This window comes from Aedes aegypti, chromosome 2, assembly GCF_002204515.2.
Source record: "Aedes aegypti strain LVP_AGWG chromosome 2, AaegL5.0 Primary Assembly, whole genome shotgun sequence".
Taxonomy (NCBI): Eukaryota; Metazoa; Arthropoda; class Insecta; order Diptera; family Culicidae; genus Aedes; species Aedes aegypti.
This window is the reverse complement of record NC_035108.1, coordinates 149,356,762-149,380,700: the sequence shown is the minus strand read 5'-3', so window position 1 is coordinate 149,380,700 and position 23,939 is coordinate 149,356,762. Positions and strand designations below refer to the sequence as shown.

The 23,939-nt window shown below is 37.8% G+C and overlaps 1 protein-coding gene across 2 annotated transcripts in view; it reads right to left on the bottom strand.

Annotated features, from left to right (window-relative positions):
• LOC5568868 (myb-like protein A) overlaps positions 1 to 23,939 on the bottom strand; it is a 397,347-nt gene that overhangs the window by 82,547 nt on the left and 290,861 nt on the right. The window contains exon 3 of one of the 2 annotated variants that reach the window (XM_021842690.1): positions 12,305 to 13,006. In XM_021842690.1, coding sequence (XP_021698382.1) covers positions 12,305 to 12,393 — 89 coding nt within the window. In that variant the 5' untranslated portion in view covers positions 12,394 to 13,006. The remainder of the gene's footprint in view (positions 1 to 12,304; positions 13,007 to 23,939) is intronic. The other variant, XM_021842691.1, reaches the window with a different exon arrangement.

The window sequence follows — 23,939 nt, the reverse complement described above, 5'->3', positions numbered from 1 at the left end:
CTTCTATCTTCTATCTTCTATCTTCTATCTTCTATCTTCTATCTTCTATCTTCTATCTTCTATCTTCTATCTTCTATCTTCTATCTTCTATCTTCTATCTTCTATCTTCTATCTTCTATCTTCTATCTTCTATCTTCTATCTTCTATCTTCTATCTTCTATCTTCTATCTTCTATCTTCTATCTTCTATCTTCTATCTTCTATCTTCTATCTTCTATCTTCTATCTTCTATCTTCTATCTTCTATCTTCTATCTTCTATCTTCTATCTTCTATCTTCCACCGGTTGGGAAACCCAGTCCTTGAGTTCTGCACACATGTGCTTCCGTTTTGCACCATTTATGGCTTAACTCCATATTGGGAAAGATAGCAGACTCACCGTACTTTGCTACGCCCGTTAAGCTTGAGTAATGTTCATAGTGCAATGAAATATTTTTCACACCCAACACGTTTCCGAGTGTGAATGTGCTGAGGGCTTAGGGTCGCGTGAGAATTTTACGATCCCTTTCCGGTTGAGCCCTTTTTGTCTAGTGGTTTGTGAGTGGAATCAGCATTTGAATACGCAATGATTCTAGTAGAGGGTTTGTGGTTTTCCATTTACACAAGTGGTTATATACTACTACATGTTGAAGTTCCAAGACTATTTCCGCAGAAGAACAAGAAGAAGCTTTTCAATCTAAACCAAGAAACTCCGAGAAAACTTAATCGTAACAGTAATAGACTAAATCAACCTAGTGGAAAATCTCGTTTCCACTTATGTCGGACAACTCCAAGCAAGTGGAAAAGAACTTCTCGTTAAACTTTTCCATCAAATCTTTTTGTGGTTTTCGCTCTATCTCATCCCTCCCGTAGCCTAACGAAATCGTCCTTCCGAACAATCGCACCAACAATAAAACAAGAATCAGAGCAGCACGATACAGATTTACAGAGCCAAAACGGTGCACAGTGGTTGGATTGCTTATGGATGTTTGTCAAAAGTAAAAATTAAACACAAAGTGATTAAAAAACCAAATTTATTGAAAAAAAAAAACTGAAGTTCGTAGACACAAAAGTCAGTTTTGACAAATTGTGATGTAAAACTGTGAAAAAATAATGGAATCGTTCTGGTGGACTTCGACCCCGGGCGCGTTAACCAACTACGCCACAGAACGGGTAACGATCATGCAGCGCCGTCGGCCAATCTGAAACCGAAGTCCGTCATGATCCCCCCATTCTCCTTCACAACTCTGCATCTCCTTCGGTTTTCTTAGTTGGACATCTAAGGAGATGTGTTACAGTTCTTTCTGTAACATTCATGATCCGCAACACATTATGAGAGTTTGTTTATTGTCTACTGCTACAGCAATTGCTACTGAATGCTAAAAAAAAGTAAGACAAATATTGTGATTTTCACGAATGATTAGACTTTCAAGACGAAATTGAGAAGCTGCCAATAATATACTCATAGTACATTTTCAAACACCATTTACCTTTCGTCCTTGATTTCAGTCGCTACCAGCTGGTTTTGACACGAGAACACAACCAGCTGGTTCATGAGAACAATGACGATGACTGTAAACATCGGAGGACCAGCTGGTTTTGTTGTGTAAATAAGACCAGCTGGGCCAGCTGGTGAGTCGAGAACAAAGAGAAAATGGTAAACACTGAGTCGGCCGGAGAAAACTGTCATGAACATCATGGGCGGCGGTGATCGAAAAGGGGCAGCGTAATCGAAGGCGAAATCTGAAAAAGACGAAATTTAGATCACTAAAGTCTAAGTGGTGAAAAAAATCGCAATATTAATGAAATAATTTTGAAAACTTAATATTTCGACTTTTAGCCAGCTTTAGGCCACTGCGCCAATGTGGTGATGTGGTTTGCTGCTCTAAAACATGCTCACATAAAACCTTATCGATGTCCTTGCGGTGGGCAACAAACGAACGGCAATCATGGGGAGTTTGGGATGTAGAAATATATATAAAAAGCGGAACGATGTACCAATTTAACCGCGCCGTGAATAACTGTCATTTTAGCACATCCCACGGCGGCAATATACACTACAAGAGGCAAGAGACAGTGAAAGCCATAACGGCAAAGTGATGCCCCCGTCTTAGTGGCTCAATTGATTGGGAATCCAAGGAGGAGCGGAAATCGGAACATGTTTTATAGAGGCGTGTTCGGAATCGAACAGATTTGAATTTGATTGGCTAGCTGCCACACTGACTGTGTGGCACGTGATGGGAATGATTACGATGATTCCCGTGAGATTGCGGTTTTTAAATTATCACCACCATGAATGATGTCAATACGTCAATAGATGTTACCGACATAAAATCCTGACTTGGGGGGAATTTTTTTACGTGGAATGAATAGGTTGCCTTAGGAAAATTCATGAGCGGGGATTAGCTGTAGTGTACTCAAAGAGACTAGGTTTATAGATTATAGGTTTTTGAACTATTCAATTTTTTAAACAGATCTACTGACATCGACTGGCACCAAAGATTCTATCATCTATCTTCTATCTTCTATCTTCTATCTTCTTTCTGCTATCTTCTATCTTCTATCTTCTATCTTCTATCTTCTATCTTCTATCTTCTATCTTCTTTTCTCTAGGGAAATGAATGTAATAAATAAACAGAAAATTTAATATGGTAAGCTACCTCAGAATTGATTGAATGATTCCAAACTCAACTCAACCTTATACATTTCATCAACCTACCAAACAGAAAAACTACTCAGACACAATCATCGACGTCAGCAGCCCGGGCTCAATAATCAGCTCAGCAAACAACTAAGAACGAGACGGTGAAATTCAAACGTGAGCTTTTTGCTGATGTTCATCAGTGCGGAACAGAATTCCAACGGAAGAGCCCATCAGCACCGGCATCGCCAGCAATCGAAAGTAGACATCGAACGAACACAATACGGTCGTTGTTTGGTCCTGCTGGAAGTTCTGACGTAAGGGAAAATTTGTTTGTTTTTCGCATTGACGATGACGACGACGACGACGACGATGGAAAAAGCACTGCAAACAATATGAAATGCACAGCACAGACAACATTGTTCTCGAGACACGATGATGCGTCTTTTTTGTGCAGCAACTTTATGGCAATAATCGTACACGTTAAGAGATAAAAAAAAAACCAAGATGTTTTTTTCATGTTGCATTTCTTTTTGTCAAAATTCAACCAAACTGTAACTTTTTGAATAAATAGTTTTCACAAGATTTTTTTTCAATGGCTGTCAAAAATTTAAGTAATTTGTGATTCGTCTTCTGGACTTGATCAATAAAAATAATTGAAAAAAATGTTATGACTTAAGAACCCTATTAAAATCGATTCTACCCCATTACCCCGAATCCCATTACCCCGAATGCCATTAACCCGAACGCCATTACCCCGAATTCCAAAACCCCGAATGATCCATCACCCCGAATGACATTACCCCGAATTCCAATATCATGGGGAAATGTCATCAATATCATCATGTGAAGATAATTGTAAATTCGGGGAAAAAGCATTCGGGGTGATGGAATTCGGGGTAATGGTACATTGGGGGTAATGGAATTCGGGGTGGTGGCATTCTGGGAAATGACATTCGGGGTAATGGGGTAGAATCATTAAAATCAATCGCCACCTAAGAACTGTTATGGTCATTTTTTTGTTTTTGTCAGAAATACACTGACAAATTTCACATTTATACGGTTCTCAATCCTCTATCGATTCACATCGACAGACTTGCTTAAATCTTTTTGGAACTGTTTTTACTTCGCTTTTCTTAAAAAAAAATGATAGTTATGATGCTAGTGAGAGATTGCCCCTTGTTTAAAGACAATAATAAACTTAGAAAATTTGTCCTATGTCCTAAAACTTGAAAAACATAACATTTTACCTATCAGATAAGCGACATATAGGGGCCCATATAGCCGTAGCGGTAAACGCGCAGCTGTTCAGCAAGACCAAGCTGAGGGTCGTGGGTTCGAATCCCACCGGTCGAGGATCTTTTCGGGTTGAAAATTTTCTCGACATCCCAGGGCATAGAGTATCTTCGTACCTGCCACACGATATACACATGCAAAAATGGTCAATTGGCATAGAAAGCTCTCAGCTAATAACTGTGGAAGTGCTCATAAGAACACTAATCTGAGAAGCAGGCTTTGTCCCAGTTTGGACGTAACGCCAGAAAGAAGAAGAAGATAAGCGACATATCCTAATGTACGGGACGCCAGCTCTCCAAACAAGTATGCAAGCGAAGTGGAAAACGGATGGATTCATGCAGACAAATTCCATCAGTGAGAGAAACTGCGTTAATATGTCTGACACTTATCAAATTGCAGGAATTTTCATTCTTTTGGTAACTGATTCGCATGTTTAAAGAAAAAAAAAATCACATTTTACAGAAATAGAACAATCCAAATGCATGCCAACAATATTAGGTTGAGAAATTAGGAATGAAAATATATGTCATTACGCATGGTTTTTAAAGTTATTTTCACTAAGTAAGTGACTGCAAGTTGCCGCCAGTCGGGAATACTTTAGGCTGAACATTCAAAATAGCTAAAAATGCAACTAAAAAAATAATAATTACCAACAGGAACGAAACATATATAATGTCTTGAGTCATTCCATACCAAGTGACCACAAATAGGTATGAACGAGTAATCGACCATCACCGATTTCAAGCAATTCACTTCATTCGCTTAATATATGTAAGAGACCAAATGTCAATCAGACGACCCCTCTCGACCTATGAAATTCCCCCCTCCACCGTGCTTGAAAAATTTGACAAAAACTAATGATTTTGCTTACATTCTTCAATTTACACCTTCGAAGCTATAGATAAAACTGCTTTCGGCACTTGTAGGAAATCGTTTCAGGAGTCTAGAAAAAATATGTTTTACAGTTAAACCTCCATGAGTCGATGTTCCATGACTCGATATCGACTCATGGAACCACACTAGAAACCAAATTTCATGGTTGCCATGATGGTTCCTCGAAACAGCTTTCCAAAGGATTTCTGTTCCAAGAGTCGATATTTCCATGAGTCGATGGCCCCTTCACTATCGACTCATGGAGGTTTCACTGTAGTATACAATGCTGCAAATATACTTATTTTTAATTTTTAAATAAATTTCAATGTTTAAATCGAGTTTTCGTCGAATGAGGATATTTTGATATCGCATGTTTATCAGATAATTGAAAGACAAAAATACGCAGCTTCCAAGGTACAATGCATTGCAATGGTTCGAATCGACAATTTGACAGGAAGTAAGTGTTTTTTTTTTGTTCTCGTCGATTTTCAGAGAAATTATTCGTAATTGACTATTGCATCATCGAAGAAAAAAGTTGAATAGGGTGGCTCTCATTTTAGTTCAAATTTTGAATCAATTATTTTTATTTAAAATTTATGATATTTGTGGTTGCGCTCCGCTGCAAACTTTTAAATAATGTTATTATGAACAACTTCGGCGAACACACTTTTGATCTAACTCTTCATTTGAGCTAAGTAAACAAATTCTGAATGTTTTAACTTAGGGTGAACTCGAAAAATCAGTTTTTTGTCTAACTTTTCTATTTTCAGTTTTACAAGAATCTGGCCTGCAGAAAAGCTGTAGAAGTAGGGTAGAAGTACCAATTATGGCTATAGTACCAATTATGGCAATAGTGGGAACAAAAAGAGATTTTTCTTATTGTTTCACTAGACTATAATGGCTTATATTCACAGGAATGATTAAACTATTTGTTTTTGATGGTAACTAAACCTTGAAAAGAACATTCGTGCAATAAGCTTCGAAAAATGAACATTTGAAAATTTTGCCTCACATATATGTCACCTTCTTAGCAGTTGGCTTAGGGACCTCCGTTACGAAATGTATGTTTTCATCCGGATAAACTGTTTCAACCGATGAATGTATGTTACGTAGTGAGAACAAATGAATAAATTTAGCTGGTATGCAATCAATTCTACTGTTTTAAGTTGGAAATCGTGTTATTTCCACTATGTCGATAACTGGTACAAAGAGTGTATGAGAGCCCAATTATGGCAATACTCTGGAGGCGGTTTGTTTACATTTTTTGATCAGTAAAATAAAAGAAGTAAAGCTATTTTACGGGTGACTTCCACGACGGGACGGTTCGGTAAGGCATTATCTTCATGTTTTGTACTCAATTACTAAGATTTTTCAATCACACGTTCGAAAACGTTCGCGAGCGGAAGATGCTAATTTCATGATAGAGAGGGGTTTTCAGCGACACTCGATTTTTGAATTTTTCCTCTTTTTTCGTTAAAAATTGGCTCTGGAAAGGTAATGTGAGATCATTAATGCTGTTTTGTATCATAATTTGCATTTACACTACATTTTGACTTCTTCTTCGAAAATTAATTTTCTCCCATGAACCCATTGCAAAAAAATGATTTAACATCTATTTAACCCAAAATTTTTGGAAAATTTTATGAGCGATATCTTCATTACATATTAGCGTTGCATTATCATTCGCTCTTTATGGCGTTTGAGTTCATTTCGTGCAAATATTCGATAGTCCATAATTGGTACACTTTTATGTCGAATGCTAGGAACGCTATCGCCATAATTGGTACAAAGACATCGCTTATTAAAATCCATTTTTAGAAGCTTAAAGTCAATTTAGTACTAAAACTGTTTAAATCAACAGATTCGCAAGGCTTTAAACTAGTAATTGACACCAACAAGTCATGCTTGCGTTTTAGAAACGCGGTTACAACTTGATTTTTATTACTACTGTTGACATATTGCATCCATAATTGGTACACCTACCCTAGATGGAACTGGAAAACTGTGCAAAGTTTCAGCTCAATAGAAAAAAATGAATTAAAAAATTTACCAAATTTTGGTGCTGTTGCTTGGAATCACTCTGATGTTTTATTTTCAAAAAATATGTCTCAAAAACTAAAAAAAACATACCTCGCTGAAAATTTGACAGTTTACGTAAAACTTTCTGAACTTTCAAGAAAAAATGAGAACAGAAATAGCTCGTATTGTCCCGGATCCTTCAAACACGAAAAATTATGTCGAAACACGATTGCATTGTTGCCAGATTTATTTGTTTCAAAATAATAAACAGGTATCTTAAAAGTTTGATCCATAATTGAATAATATACATATTCAAATATGTCATGATAAAACTTCGATTTTTTAGATATATTTCGCAAATTTGGCAGCATCACAAATTATAACATAACTTAATATTTTCAAACATATTTTAAAATGACAAGAGCTTTTAATTCATACTGCTTTTCATAATGATATGGTCACAGATAGTTTTTCGTACACAATAAAAAAAATACTTAAATGAAGTAATAAAAATCGAATGCCTAATTATTAAGGGTCACGAATGTAAAGAGAGTAACATTATTTTATCAAAATAATTTTTATGGATATGATGTATATATGTGACCAATAAGGCCTTTCGGAGTGATCTCTTACACAAAATTATAAGTTAAATAAAACAGTTCTAACCTCGTATTTTTCAGCACTCATGGTTAGCTACAAACAGTATGGACCGTTACCTTTTGAATTTGGTTGTTATTTGCAGCAATGCAGTGTCGCCAGATTTATGAATCTAAAATAATCATATTTCATGAGAAAAAAATACATGTTGGTAGGGAAACGTGTTGGAAAACTTGTTTGGACTAGTAAATTACTGATATGTGTATTTAACATATATGGATTGTGTTGAAATTTGTATAAAATAGAAATATTTATATGAAAAACTGAGGCCCATATAGCCGTAGCGGTTAACGCGCATCTTTTCAGCATGACCAAGCTGAGGGTCGTGGGTTCGAATCCCACCGGTCGAGGATCTTTTCGTATTGAAAATTTTCTCGACTTCCCAAGGCATAGAGTATCTTCGTACCGTAAAACGGGGTAACTTTGATAGTTTTTTTGAAGAAAACTTGAATATTTTTGCATGTTGTTTCAAAGATTTACAATTTTAATTTTTAAAACAAGTACTGGCATCCTAGCTATCGATTACAGTCGATAAAATGACAAAAGATTTATTTTGAATGGATGTACAATTTTTCATATAATCGAAAGTTGGTTTTCTGTTTTGGGGTAACTTTGATAATGGAGTATGATTCGAACAAAATTGAATGAATTACGAACATTTGTAGGGCATTGCATACCTCTAGGCGTTTAACGTTATATGGAAATTTCTGACTTAGATTACAAAAATGGTCCCAGTTTGTAAAAATGCTTTTCGCTAAGAGATTTGAGACCGTATTCAAGTTCTACGATAACTAGGCTGTCAAAGATAAGTGGCCAACTATTCAAAACTACATCAAATAGTGATCGTAGAACAGATTGTTTGTAAACGTTTCGAAAATGCTAAAATTGTGTAAATTTTTTAAATTCGTATAAAAAGCTTAAAATGTTCTTGATTCAAATGAAAACCGCTCTTACATGAAGTGTCATACTAATGTTCTTTAGTTTTGCATTCGTTTTGCTTAACTGATTAACAGAAATGATGACATTTCGTTTAGTATGTGGTGGGTTACGCACTATCAAAGTTACCCGCATTATCAAAGTTACCCCGTTTTACGGTACTTGCCACACGATATACACATGCAAAAATGGTCATTGGCATAGTAAGCTCTCAGTTAATAACTGTGGAAGTGCTCATAAGAATACTAAGCTGAGAAGCAGGCTCTGTCCCAGTGGGACCTAACGCCTGAAAGAAGAAAGAAGATATGAAAAACATATGATTTCAAGCAAGTTTTCGATGTGCTACCTATCGAATGCTATCCAATTGTTATTTAAGGAAAGGTCGTAAACAACAGTATCATTCATATTTTAATACTAATTCAATACTATTATGAACAACAATTTGTTAATTAGCGATGCCAAGGAAATTCATCAAGGGTATTTCAACACAATACAAAGTACAATTCAACTTTATAATATATTTGATAATATGTTGTTTATGTTACTTTATCTAGCCAGTGACGCAAGATAGTTTGAAATTTCGAACACTTGAACCTCGTTTTATTACGAAAATTCATGAAGTTTTGTCATAAATATTGAATTTATTCTTGAAATATTCTAAATTATGGTTTCATAACTCTTCTTTAATTGTTTCTACAGAAGTCTTTTCATCTATTATCTTTTTGAGACATTTTAGATCATATATTTTGCAATTTCTTCTTTTTTAATAATATGACTTGGTTTTAATTATATTATTTCACTCGCAACACTGATGTCAGGTATTTTAATACGTGACCATATCAGTGAAATAAAATTGAAACAGCAACATTTGGTTGATATGGCTATGTAATGTCCATTTTCTCATACTGCTCATATCTGTTTGAAAAGACTTTTTTTTTATCAAATATGTCCATTATATTTATAGTAATAATTGTAATGAAATTGTTTTTCATCCAATGATTTACATTCGTGGCACTGAATCATAATGAAACATTTGATTTATCCTACTTCGTTCATATTTTTCTGGATACAAACAATTCTGGGTTGTCATATCTTATATGAAAAGCAGTATATTTCATGCTCTGTTGGTATGATATTATTTTGACTATTCAACTATAAAGATAATCTGGCAATACTGTTGTGAATTTTTACTGTTTATTATTTTTGCAATTTTGGTCGAAATCTTAGATTTTATGTAGAAAGTTCGAAATCTTCAACTTGTAAAATGTTTTTTTTTGTGGGCATCTAATTCTTTCGAAAGAGGTGTGCTTTGCAAAAGAGGACCACGTGATTATTAAGTTGTAATCTAATTCAGTTTAACTTTTGCGTCCAAGAGTCCTCTCGTGGTGTAGGGGGAACGCACCCTGATGAGTGAACAGGGAGTCGTGAGTTCGATTCTCACCGAGAAGACGTGTAACTTTTTCTCAAATTTCACATCAATTTGTCCATTTAATCCAATATGTAATGTTTAGTTTTACGGTATTTGTTTAAATATGAAATTTCTCTTGATTGGCTCAAAATTCCCAATGGAAATAAATGTTCTCGACTGTAAAATGTGTAATAAACACGATGATATCATTTTTTTGAGGTCCAACAATACGCTTTCGATGTGAAAGTTTTAAAATACAAAAAATAATTGTATTTGGAAATGCTGCCTACTCGGCCAGCAACAGAATAATATAATAAATAATATAGAACAATTGATACAGTCAACTCTCTACATCTCGATATCGAGAGGACCATCGAGATATGGAGGGATCTAGATAAAGAACAATTTTTCAATGAATACTAGATTGAAAATCACTCCATCACCATTAAATTAAAAACAAACAGATATACCGTTAAGTCACCAGTCACCGTGCGGCCTCCATCCACCGTGCACATATACAAATTCCTACAAAATATTCATACAATTTTCACAAATTATTCTTTTGTCAGCAAAATAAGATAAAACTGATGAAATGAAGTAGTTTTTGTCATAAAGCATTTTGAAAAACCTAGTTTATGTAGTCAAAATCATGTGAATTCTGTTTGATTATGATATTTTTCAACACTCTTAGTAGAAACACCAAAAAATCACATTTTTTCATTTTAACGATAGAGTATGAATGGTTTTAAATTTTCAACAAGTTTTCACTCTGGATACTATTAGTTAGATGTATTTCATCGTATGAGCAATAAGATTCTATGCAAATTAGAATTTTTTATTTTGTTTCAGTCGAAACCCAAATGCACGGTGAATGGACCCTTTTCAATATATATGGTTCCCATTACCGTGCATTAGTGTAAAAGGCATATTAGATTTATTGTTATGTTGTCATTAAACTACTTCATATTTAGTTTTTGAGTGAATATGGAATGGTTTGGACAATACAGTCAAACCTCCTATAACGGTTTTAATGAAAAAAAAAATGATTTAGACAATTTTAATTTTTTGTATGGTTTTTATTGTAAATGATGATTTGAATACTCTTAAAAATGAGTGCGCACACTACTAGCAACATAGTTGCACCATCAACAACGTTTCTTCGAGATACAAAATTAAATCATGACGAAAACTATACGCACGGTGAATGGTGCACTAGTGTGCACGGTAAATGGTGACATAGAACGGTACGAGGCGACCTTAACATTACATTTTCAAACATAATTTTTGAGACATTTTTGGTTATGCATCACTAGTTTTAGATTTTTCCCTGAATTATTATATAATTGCACGCTACGTAGTGGTATTCTAGTGCGCTTCAAATTATTTGGAAAAGTTATATAATTTTTTGAAGTACAAATTTTTCTTAAATGCACGGTGAATGGTAGCTTGACGGTAATTTCGTTTTCGCAAATTGTTTGAATTACTAAAATCTAGTCTTCTTTTTCTTCTTCTTGGTATTATGTCCTCACAGGGACAAAGCCTGCTTCTCAGCGTAGTGTTCAATGAGCACTTCCACAGTTATTAACTGAGAGCCAAAGTTGCCATTTTTCCAGGGAAGTCGAGGAAATTTCCATTACGAAAAGATCCTGGATCGACGGGAATCGAATCCTTGTACCTTCAGCATGGCTTTGCTTTATAGGAAGAAAGGCCCCAAAAAATCTAGTCTGGTAATCTTTGATAATGGGCATATCGGTATACGGAAACAAAATCGGGTATGAAAATCACATACAGATGTGGAGAGTCGATTGTATTTCCATTCGCTTCAACATATAGAATTTAACTTCAAAATTTGGCATCTATCATGTAATTACATCCACTATAAACTGAAATACTTTCCACAAGTAATGGCTTCAGTCCTGTTAAAATTCTCCTTGATGCATCATTCGAAACAGTTCATTGAGTGAGTTAATCTTTGCTTGATGAAGTTTCGTTGAGCATAGAAGCAACATTCAACCAAAATCAATTTATAATTTTGCTCTGTGACAGATCTATAAAATAACTGTGTTTCGAACAGTGAATCAATTATCACGCAACACGCAGCAACAAAGACATTGTCATCTCTGATTATTGTTCCAACAATTTTATTCCGCAGCAACAGATTTTCTGGGCGCGATGCCAATTTTCGAGAACATTCTCCGTGTTGGTAAAAATTTCCACATTATTGTACAGCATCCATAAAACAAATTTGGTTTTGTGTTTAAACTAACTGATTAATCGCGAGTTGAAAATGTTGCTACAATGTTGCCTCTTGTTTTTGCCATGACAATTTTGCTTTTGATTGTATCCCAATGTGCAAAAGTGAGGTCAAACTGCTGTAAAGTAGCTTGCTTAGTTGTTTGTTTTGATGACAATTTGATTCACTGGTTTCGAATATATTGAGATACTTTGTTCCAACTAAATGCAGAGGAAAAGTGCTTCCAAGAGTTGAGTGAACTTACCTGCTATTTCCACTTTTATTCTTGTTGCCTTTTTTTCTGGGACGCACGATGTGATTTTCCATCCATGATCGTAGTTTAGAGCCGAACATTTTCCGCCTGGCAGAAACAATTTATGTCTGATCTGCTCTAGTAGGCCTTCCGGAATGCTCTTCACTTGAAAATTCACTTATTCCACCCTTTTACAACTCACAAGATTAAAAATATGCTTCCTTTTGCAAAATATTGAGCTGTAAGGAAACGGTTTAAGTTCAGTAAAATTGTTTTCACTTGCTTTCACTTTCTTCTTTATTTTTCGTTTGCCGTTTTGTCCCAAATATTTCCACCGGCAATTTGATGAGCAGAACGGATCCTTCCAAGATTTTTCTTCTTTGTCCTTTTCACTGCGTCCGCAATTCAACAGATCACCCCAAAAGTGAAATATTATGCAACCCCCTCCACCGAAAATTTTGGTCGACCTTTTCCTCACGACGTTATTTAGATAGCCACTGGGCAGAAGAAAAAAAAATGATGATGGAATCGGGAAATGAAAGAAGAAAACAACTCAGGGAGCGAAGGTTATTGTCCCGAAATGATTTACTGGAACGTGAGAAGACGACGACGACGACAGAGTACAACTAGGCCACCGGGTTTGCCTCCTTGATGAGTGAAATGATTTCCTCGAAAAGTCTTCCGCTCCACTTCCGACCTCGGTTGAGTAGGCTTCTGAAACGAAATGGGAGAAAATGGAGATGATATGAATAAACTTTTTCCGTCAGCGCTTCTTCCATCGTCAGCGAAGGAATTTTTCATTAGCAGTAAATCAAAAGGCATATATACTTGAAAAGTGGAACTTATGTAACCGTTGGACTGAAAATATTGTATAAATCATTCAAACTGAAGTGATGGGATTTTATCGGTATAAGTAGGTGTTGCGAAACTGATCCCAATGAATGAAGACTCAGGTCTGGTAGCACATCTCTTTTATTGAGACTTTAATGAAAGTCTGGAGATGAATCTAAGCCACCCCTTCAATTTTCGAAAGCGCAAATCTGGAGAAGCAGACAACCGTTCAAGCTGAAAATTTGATCCCTTGGTCACTCACAGGCGGTGACCAACCGCTCAAATTTATAGCGTGATCGGTTTTCCGGTTCTTCTGATCTGTGCTCTTGAAAATTAAAGGTTTACTTTAAGGCCCAAGTAAAAGTGAAGCAAATGTCAGAAATGAGAACGCAGTTTTCGATAAATCCAAACAAAACCCTAAAAACAGGATTTTGTTTCTATATTTTTCGATTTGTCGATTATTGATGATGATGATATAGGCTGCCATCTATTGTAGCAAGGTATCCACCGGTAGCAATGGCCTATTCTAACAAAACAATTTGTTCAAGATTGTATAACTATTCGTATTCAATCATACTCCTGTCTGAAGGGCCAAAAACGAATGGCGGACCCGTAAGCAGAGACACTTACGTGAAACCCGCAAGGAAAAAGAATCTCCTTCCAAAAGTAAGTTCACACGAACAGTCGTACAATCAAGCCCTTGTTTGTCAGAAAGACCCAATAGATGGGAAGAAGAGCCCGCCCTTTTTCCACGAAATGTTAGCGATAGGAAGTTGACAGTTTCACTCTTCCTATCCATCTCGCTTCAATCGGGTGCCCTGATGGTCCCACCCAACCCAAAATGCATATAACCTTGGAAATATAATCAAATAACACAAGTCATCATGAAAAGATCTCACCGGTTTTTTTTTTATCCTTGAAGTATTTTGAAGCTGGTCGTCGCAACGATGTCGTCGAACTATTTCACCGTTAGCTATAAAGTATCATTTATGCGAAACTGTTCAAAAACCGAGAAAAAAAAACAACTTCCACTCCTCCGATAAAGCGATACGAAAATCAAATCCACTTGTTGGGCTTCTCAAACTGCACTGCCCGAAAACCGAAAAAAAAACTTCCATTCCGACGAACCGAAAGCCAAAAAAACACTTCTGCTATGCGGAAACTGTACCCGCTTGCTGGGCTTCTCCAAATGAAGATCGAACGGTAGAGTTGCTGAAATCGAACGGGCACTGTATTAAATTTGCAACACTCCAATTGAACACCACTGTACATGCCCAGTTTTCTAATCGTACCGTCATCTTGCTCATACCCGCTTCTCTTTCCCGCTTCCGAAAGATCACTTTAATCAGTTGGTATGGGTAAGACTCGCAAGCAAAAATTCTCCACACGTTCACCTCTCTCACCACACCACGTCCACCCATCCTACGTTTCACTACCACTACTACTAAGACCGCGTTCACTCATACACTAATCGCTTCCCCCGCGCATGCTGTCGCCAATCATTTTTTTCACATCAATTCCACTTTTTTAAATTCTAAATTATTAACTTTTAATCCATTTTCCAACTGAAATTTAACTTGCACTCGCGACTTTGCTCTTTTCTTCGTTCGGATATGTATTTTTCGTCGATTTTACTTTGATAATTTTCGATTTGTCGATTATTACAGAGAAAACTGATATTTTAGTTTTACATTTGTTTCTATTTTACTTGGGTGCAAAATTTGCCAATTTTCGTGCTTGGATACTTTAGACGTCTTGTGATTAAATGTCCATCATTCAGCCTAAGCTCCAAATTACCTTGCAGACCCTGTACCCGAACCCATCCGGAATTAAATTTCCATGTCTCATTAAAATTGAAACTTCTCACCCTCGCCTCCGGCTAAATGTGCCTTAATTTCTCCGAAAATGAGCCTCAAAACGAACCAACTAAGAGTAAAATTTAATTGTTCCTCGCAGATACTAAACACCCAACAATTTATTCTGTGATGCTCTGTTTTGCTGGATTTTTGTGATGCCATCTCACCTCTGCTCTGGTGGACATCGCATCCATTCTTTCGGACGGTAAAAGGTGCTAAAGCAAAGCCCTTCAGGGCACGAATGGAGAATTTCTCTGGGGAGCCCGTGAGTCGCCGTTCTATCAGCTGGTAATGGCAGCAATGAAGATGAGAGTATTTTTTCTAGATAGGAGTTATTAACGGACAAATTTTCTTCTCAATTTCTAATTCAATTTTAAGCGTACGATGGGCTAGCCCGTTTAGAGCTGAGGCACGTGAAAATGAAATGGTTGTCATCGTTGGTTTGAAAGTTATGGGATAATTCTGGTAACTTGGTTACATTACATAATTTAGAACGAATTTGTTACTGAATCCAAGATAGAATAGTAGCTTTGGATATATAAGAGACAATAAGTATTGTTTCGATTTAGAATCCTGATACATTTATTTTTGTATTGTTATTACTATAAAAAACTGCGTCAACAATTGCACATCACAATTGTTTCTCATTTTTCAAAGGTGCCAGCTGCGCTCCAATTGTGTCACTTTTCCCAGAATCCCCTTGTAATCCGAATACCAGTTCCTCGAATTATCAGTTTTCTCGAAAAGTAATGTAAAACCATTGGAAGATGTATGACAAGTCTTTTGTGCCAGGATGGTAAACTAGAAACAACAGTGAAAATAAATCAATAGAAGACGATATTGTGGTTGTTTTTAACTAAACACGTAGTGCCGATTTCCGAGAAAAATATAATTCGAAATAATCGCTACTCGAATCATTAAAGCTGCATATCAGTTTTGCGATTCATTCATCATTTCATACTTATGAACTTATCATAATAATGACCGCCAAAAAAATTAGCAATGGACTATTCGCAGAAAAAAGATATTAGGAATACTTAGTGGCATTTGGAAAACTGGCGTTCTGGAAAACTACATTCTTGGAAAAGTAGCACAACCCATTTGGTGCAGGGGTGAATCCGCTTTGACCACAGTTTCTTCTGGAGTCCAGATGATGCACCTTCGTATTTCACTTCCAACGTTGCTGTAAGTTGTCGAGGCAGACGAACTAATCCATCACTTTGAAAGTATCCCCTATCTATCGTAGCACTACTTCCTAGGACCTAGATGAACACTGTCGCGAAGCAAACAAATAAACTGGATGTGTTGAAAGTTGTAGATCGGCAAATAAACCTGGCTCTCGACATAATACCTTGATAATAGTCGTAGTCACACAGCACCATATCAGTCTTGTGATAATCCCAAGAACAAAATTATTGTCCATGATTTTTCATTTCTCTGCATAGCCGATAGTAGCGTTTGTCGCATTAAAATCGATGAAACAGTTTGTTGGGACTTGGTATTCACGAAGGGTTACAAAGACATTTCCTCCATTGTAATGACTCTCAGTGCCTAAGCTCTCGCCACCATTCAGGTGTTCATTGCAGGGCACCCAGGTGGCGGGGATCAGGCTGCCGGTCGCAGAGGCCAACAAAGCGAAGAACTTGGGCATACTCAAGGTAGGCTAGTCGGTTTGCCGGCTGAGCATACAACAGCCTCCTGAACTTTGCTTCAAGTGTTTCGAGAAGGGTCATAAGTCGTGGAATTGCAATGGTCCCGACAGAAGCAAGATGTGCTGAAAATGCGGCCATAGGGCAAGCGATTGTAAGGAAATCGCTAAATGCCTAATATATGTCGACAGAGCAGACAACGGACCCAAATGTCCGGGCACAAGCGGAGTACCAAAGCAGCCAAAACGGTAGTAACACAGTTAAATTTAAACTACTGTGATGTAGCCCAGCAGTTGCTTTGGCAGTCAGTCTCGGAAACCAAGACTGACGTGGTGTTACTCTCGGACCCAAAGCGCATATCAGCCAACAACGGGAACTGGGTGGCGGATAGGTCACTACAGCTACAGCGACAGGACGATACCCAATCCAAGAAGTAGTCTCTATCTCAAATGAAGGTTTTGCGATAGCAAAAATCAACGGCGTGTTCTATTGCAGTTGTTACGCACCCCCAAGGTGGTCGATTGGGGAATTTTCCCACTTGGTCGACAGGATGATAGCCGAACTAGCTAATCGGCAGCCAGTAGGTATAGCTGGCGACTTTAATGCATGGGCAATGGAGTGGGGTAGCCGCTGCACCAATAAAAAAATCCAGCTATTGTTGCAATCCCTGGCCGCATTAAATATAGAGCTGGCAAATGTGGGTACAGTGAGTACCTTCCGCAGAAATAGTGCAAAATCGATTATCGACGTGGCGTTTTGTAGTCCTAACCTTTAAGGTACCATGAACTGGCGCGTTGATGACGGTTATACTCATAGCGATCATCAATCGATTCGCTATAGTATAATACCAGGCGGGCGGACGGCAGCGCGATGTAACTCGACCCAAATTCGGCGTAGATTCAACGCAACAGCAAGGAGTGGGGTCCCTTGAAGAGGGAAGATCGCATAAGCGAAATGAGAGCATGTAGCTCCATACCACAATGGGTTCGAACAGCGCCCTAAAAAGGGCACTGCAAAACGCATGAGCGTAGAGAGAGCCTATAGCTCATTACCACAGCAAGTTAAGAATAACAGAATGTCCTGAAGATTCAGGCTTCTGAATTCAGTTTCACTTAATAAGTGTTTACCAAGTAATTGGAACCGCATTTGCCAAAAAACTGGACAGTTACATATCATGTGATACGAAGTTCCATAATCGGCGTTACAACTATCACACACAAATGAGTCAGCACGCTGAATATTTGCCATGTGATAGTTGAGTCGGCAGTGGCCTGTCAACGCTCTGACCAAGAGACTGCAATTCTGCTTTGACAGATTTGTTAAATACTTCGCCACCCTTGGAGATGGCTCAGTAATGTACAATTTTGTTTGACGACATGACTCCAAACTATTCCAATATTGCTTGTGCTGAGTTGCCGCCCAAGATTTTATCTGAAGCTTCACCCAGCACTTCGAAATTGGAATAGCCGGCTCAGGGCCAATAAAGTCATGCGATGCTCCATCGCGAGCTAGCTCATCAGCCAATTCATTTCCAGCGATGGAAGAATGGCCAGGTACCCATATAAGGTTTACAGAGTTGACTGAATTCAGTGCCTCAATTTGAGTTCGACATGCGATAACAAGCTTCGACCTTGAGTTGGCCGAAGCGAGAGCTTTTATAGCAGCTTGACTATCTGAACAGAAGTATATGACTTTACCCATTACGCGCTGTTGAAGTGCTGATTGCATTCCACACATGAGAGCTAATATTTCCGCTTGAAAAACGGTGCAGTAAAACTGATACAGCCTTAACTCACGAGAATATACTCCTGCACCAGCTCTATTTTCAAGAAGGGAGCCATCAGTGTAACATACTATATTGTTTGATATGTTTCTTTCCAAATAGCCAGACGTCCACTCTTCCCGTGAAGGGAATTGTGTGGTTAAGGTGATTATAGAACGAAGCCACACCTCAAATTTTCAAGAGCACAAAACTTGAGAACCAAACAGCGCTCCGCGTTGAAAATCTAACCCAATGGTTCCCACCAGCAAGCGAGCAATTTGATTGATTTTCAACGCGAACTGTTGTCAGATTCTCTCGTCTTGTGCACTTGAAAAATCACAGTTTGGCTTCCTTTTATAATCACCTTAATGTCCTGTAAGGAAAGTGACAAGCAATTCTGAGATCACTTGGAGCAAGGATAATTTTGTCCCAATTCACCAAAAATGGAAACAACGAAGTTTGTGTAGATCTACGATTCACTGGATTTTTCTCCAGTAGATCCAGTACCCATAAACGGTAAGAGCAAGAAAGTGCTTCTTGTTTAAGATATATGCGTAGTGGCGCAACGTTGAAAATGGCCTCAAGCGCTGCTGTGGGAGTTGTGGAGAACGCACCAGACATCGCCATCAAGCACATCCTTTGGAGATGGCCCAATTTTGATTGGATTGTTCTCACTTCGCCCTTTTTCCACCACACAAGACATCCATATGCCAATATTGGTCGAACAACTGTTGTGTAAATCCATTTGATATATTTGGGTTTGAGGCCCCAAGTTTTACCAAAGGTTCGCCGGCATTGACCGAAGGCCATGCAAGCTTTTTTGACTCTGAAATCAATGTGAGGTGTCCATGAAAGTTTGGAATCTAAAATGACTCCGACATACTTTACTTGATCAGTCACATTAATCTCAGTGCCAAAAAGACGTAAAGGTCGAATTCCATCGCGTTTTCGTCTTTCCATGAAAAGAACAATAGATGTTTTATTCGGGTTAACCGAAAGACCATATTGGCGACACCAACTCTCGACTACCTGAAGAGCACTTTGCATCAGGTCGAATAGGGTGCTTATGCACATACCAACTATCAGAGCTAGATAGTCGTCGGCAAATCCATAAGTTGGAAAACCGCTATTATTGAATTGCCTTAATAGCGTATCTGCTACGAGATTCCATAAAAGTGGTGACAAGACTCTTCCTTGGGGGCATCCGCAAACACTCAATTTTCGAATCGCTGCTTGACGCAATGTCGAGAAGAGATGTCGGTTTTTGAGCATTTGATGAATCCAATTGGTAATCATTGTAGGTAGCCCATGGTTTCGTGCGGCTTCCAATATGGCATCGAAAGACACGTTATCAAAGGCACCCTCAATATCCAAGAAAACACCCAAGCAGGATTGCTTCTGAGCGAATGCTTTCTCTATATCGTATACAACTTTGTGTAAAAGAGTCACTGTGGACTTTCCAGATTGGTACGCATGTTGATTCACATGAAGAGGCATGTTTGCCAAATAAACATCACGGATGTGATGATCGATAATGCGTTCCAGACATTTCAGAAGAAAAGAGGTCAGACCGATTGGTCTAAAACTCTTCGCTTCCTCAAACGACACACGTCCTTCTTTTGGGATAAACTTTACAATAATATCACGCCAGGATTTGGGAATGTACCCGGTAGCAAAACTGCTTACATGTAGCTTTTTCAAAACATGTTTGATAAACTCAAATCCCTTTTGGAGCGGAACAGGATAAATCCCATCCGCTCCTGGAGATTTGAAAGGAGCAAAACTATTAAGTGCCCATTGAATCGATTCAGTAGTTGAGCAATTCTCGCTGAAACCAGGCCGCCATCGGCACCCATCGTTAGAATTCCAATTTTATGTCACTGATCGCTAGCTTTCGATAAAACTTAAGGGTGGTCCTTTTTGTTTTCTCAAATTGGTGGACCCCTCGTACGCCAGCTAGCTAAACAGTTTGCAAAAAAGCCCATTTTTTGATAAATCTTGGGTATTTCTTCACGTGATATGTCTCATATTTCCCTTGGAACACATACCAAACTTAATGGCATCGTATAGAGAAAGGATATAGCTTTCATTTGAAGTTAAAAAAAATCCGGCGGCCATTTTGAATTTGGCCGCCATCTTGAATTTTGTTAGAAAAATCGTTTTTTCACCATTAGCGCACCGCTCGTTTTGAATTCTGAGATCACCATCAGAAAGCTGAGGAAAAATTGCGTAAGATAGGCTACCGAAACTAGGTGTGCAATGGTATTTACCCTATGAAATGAACGATTTTCTAAAACATGTTCCACGATTTTGACGTATATGGCGAGTGCAATCAATGCAAACATCATTTTTTGTACAACAAAGATACAAGTTTTCAATAGTTGGTGTATTTTTCGAATCAGATGAAGAATAGGAGTAATATTTAGAGTAATAAAATCTGGCGGCCATCTTGGATTTTGACGCCATCTTGATTTTGACTAGTAGAATGAATTTTTCACCTTGATAGCACTCAGCATGTCGAATTTAGAGGTTACCAATAAAAACAAGGTTACGTATACTCTTCTTCTTATTATTCTTCATTTTCCTGACGTTACGTCCCTAGTGGAACCGAGCCTGATACTCAGCTTTATTAGTTATAAATACAGGTTATTAAATAGGAATTTTCATTTATAATACGATTTTTAATAACAGAATATTTCTTCGACATATCTTTGAATTCAGTTTTAATGAATAAATAAATTTAATGAATAAAAACCGTCCAAAAACATTGATTGAAATAAACAATTTTTTTTTTACCATATGCTTTTTTTGTCTTCGAATGAAGTTTATAAGTTGTGCGTTGGGACATTAGTAAGTATTGTGGTAATATCTGTAGTTTTAACGTAAAACATTTCCAAAAGTGCATTAATTTAGAATGGAAATCTTAAATTTTTAAGCAAAAAAAATCCTTGATTTTCTGAATCATAAAGTATTGTTTTTACTAACACCCAACATGCATGTAAAAAATAGCGAAATTGAAAGGTGAGAAGCAGGCTTTGTTCTAATGTGGACGTAATGCCGAAACTCAGGTGAATCATTTTGAGTTTGGAAAATCTGGTGGCCATCTTGGATTTCGACGCCATCTTAGTTTTTAGCAGTAGAATGATTTTTTACCATCTCAGCGCTCTTCATGTTTAATTAATTAAAGATCTCCGTTAAAAAACAAACAGATTCTTTATTTCTTATCTTATTTTAGCTGTTCAACAGATTGTTCATTTCTATCAATGGTTTTAGACCAAATAAATGAAAGAATTAATGCTATTTTTCAACTCGCAGATATGCAGAACAATCATTCAGGTGGCAAATAAGCGTTAAAAAATTCTACTTGTTAATTTATTTTTGAAGCTTAGGGGCTGGCTCTATTCCAGTAGGGACGTAACGTCAGGAAAAAGAAGAACACGAAGAATAGTAAGTGTAACGGTGGCATTAAAATTCAACATGTTGAGTGTTATCAAGGTGAAAACTCATTCTACTACTTAAAACCAAGATGGCGTCAAAATCCAAGATGGCCGCCAGATTTTTTCACTCAAAATAATATTCCTATTCTTCATCTGACTCGAAAAATACACCAACTATTGAAAACTTGTATCTTTGTTGTACAAAAAATGATGTTTACATTGATTGCACTCGCCATATACGTCAAAATCGTGGAACATGTTTTAGAAAATCGTTCATTTCATAGGGTAAATACCATTGCACACCTAGTTTCTGTAGCCTATCTTACGCAATTTTTCCTCAGCTTTCTGATGGTGATCTCCGAATTCAAAACGAGCGGTGCGCTAATGGTGAAAAAACGATTTTTCTAACAAAATTCAAGATGGCGGCCAAATTCAAAATGGCCGCCGGATTTTTTTTAACTTCAAATGAAAGCTATATCCTTTCTCTATACGATGCCATTAAGTTTGGTATGTGTTCCAAGGGAAATATGAGACATATCACGTGAAGAAATACCCAAGATTTATCAAAAAATGGGCTTTTTTGCAAACTGTTTAGCTAGCTGGCGTACGAGGGGTCCACCAATTTGAGAAAACAAAAAGGACCACCCTTAAGTTTTATCGAAAGCTAGCGATCAGAGACATAAAATTGGAATTCTAACGATGGGTGCCGATGGCGGCCTGGTTTCAGCGAGAATTGCTCAGTTACGATACTGCGAGCCAAGGCCAGAGACTCGTAACTACATGAAAAGACATTTGGTTCATCCGTAGATGCTATGTCCACACAGCTGGAGAAGTGTGTATTGAATAAACATTCTAAAACTTCTTCATCGGAAGAAGTAAAGTCACCATTAGGTAAGCGAATTTCGTTCACTTGGAAATCTTTAGATTTTGCAAGGATTTTGTTCAGCCAACTGACTTCACTCAAACTGGAAACATTTGTACAAAGGTTTTTCCAGATCTTTCTTGTAAGCCTTGCGAGCCGACTTGAACGACTCTGATCCAGCTGAACGGCGTCTGATCCAACTCCTTCTACATTGTTTCCTGAGTCTAGTCAGATCGGAATTCCACCATGGGGTCCCTCTTGTAGTCTTTACAGACCGCAGAGGACATGCTTCTTCAAAAGCTTCCATAATGTAGGATGTTGTAGTATCAACGGCATCATCCAGATCACTTGGATTTTCAATGGACGGAGAATATCCATGAATTTGGTCGCAACCTATTATTTATAGAGTTCCCAGTTTGTTGACCGGGGATTCCTAAAACGCAAAGTCTGCGCAGTTACATTTGAATGTTCAAAGAAGATGTAGCGATGATCAGATAATAATTCCTCATCTGATACATGCCAATTCGTCAACTCGTGACTGATTCTATTTGAGCAGAGCGTTATGTCTAACACTTCTTCTCTATTAGAAACCATGAAGGTTGGACGATTGCATCACTGCCCACAATCAGCGGAAGGCCTTTTGTTACGCAGTGTACGACAACTCGTTTGAAGTAGAGTTACTGTGCACGTGCTGTAGCCTTAGGTGCAGGAGCCTCATTGCTTGCAAGCGCACGGGAGCACTGTACATCGTGAGACCTTTTTTGGTGCGCCTCATTTTTCTAGAGATGTGTCTCACTGCGGTCTCATGCGCTCCGTCACATGTGATGTTTCAAATTCAGCGCAATAATTGAAGTGATTACAAAAGTTTTCAACGAGGATCGAAATTGTAACTCTTGAATCGCGAGTCTTCGATCATATCATGTTGGCCATCTAGACACCTGCATGATGAGGTGAAAATAACTGTAGAGACTCTTCGTTACTAAGCAGTTGTTCCACAACTTGGATACCGATGGTTAGCCATAGCGCCGAGCAGCACATGTGACGAGTCTCCCCGAGAGCACATCACCTAGCGCGCGCTTTCAGAATTTTCGTGAGCCTCCATCTAGCGCAGCACACTAGGATTCCGATGAGCTGAGAGACGGTTTGGTTGGAGGCTCGTCAGTACATTTATTTACTCCTGAGAAATATGTAACTCTAGTTTGAAGTCATCCGTTGGGGATGGTTCATCATGTGGTAAATATACCGAACAA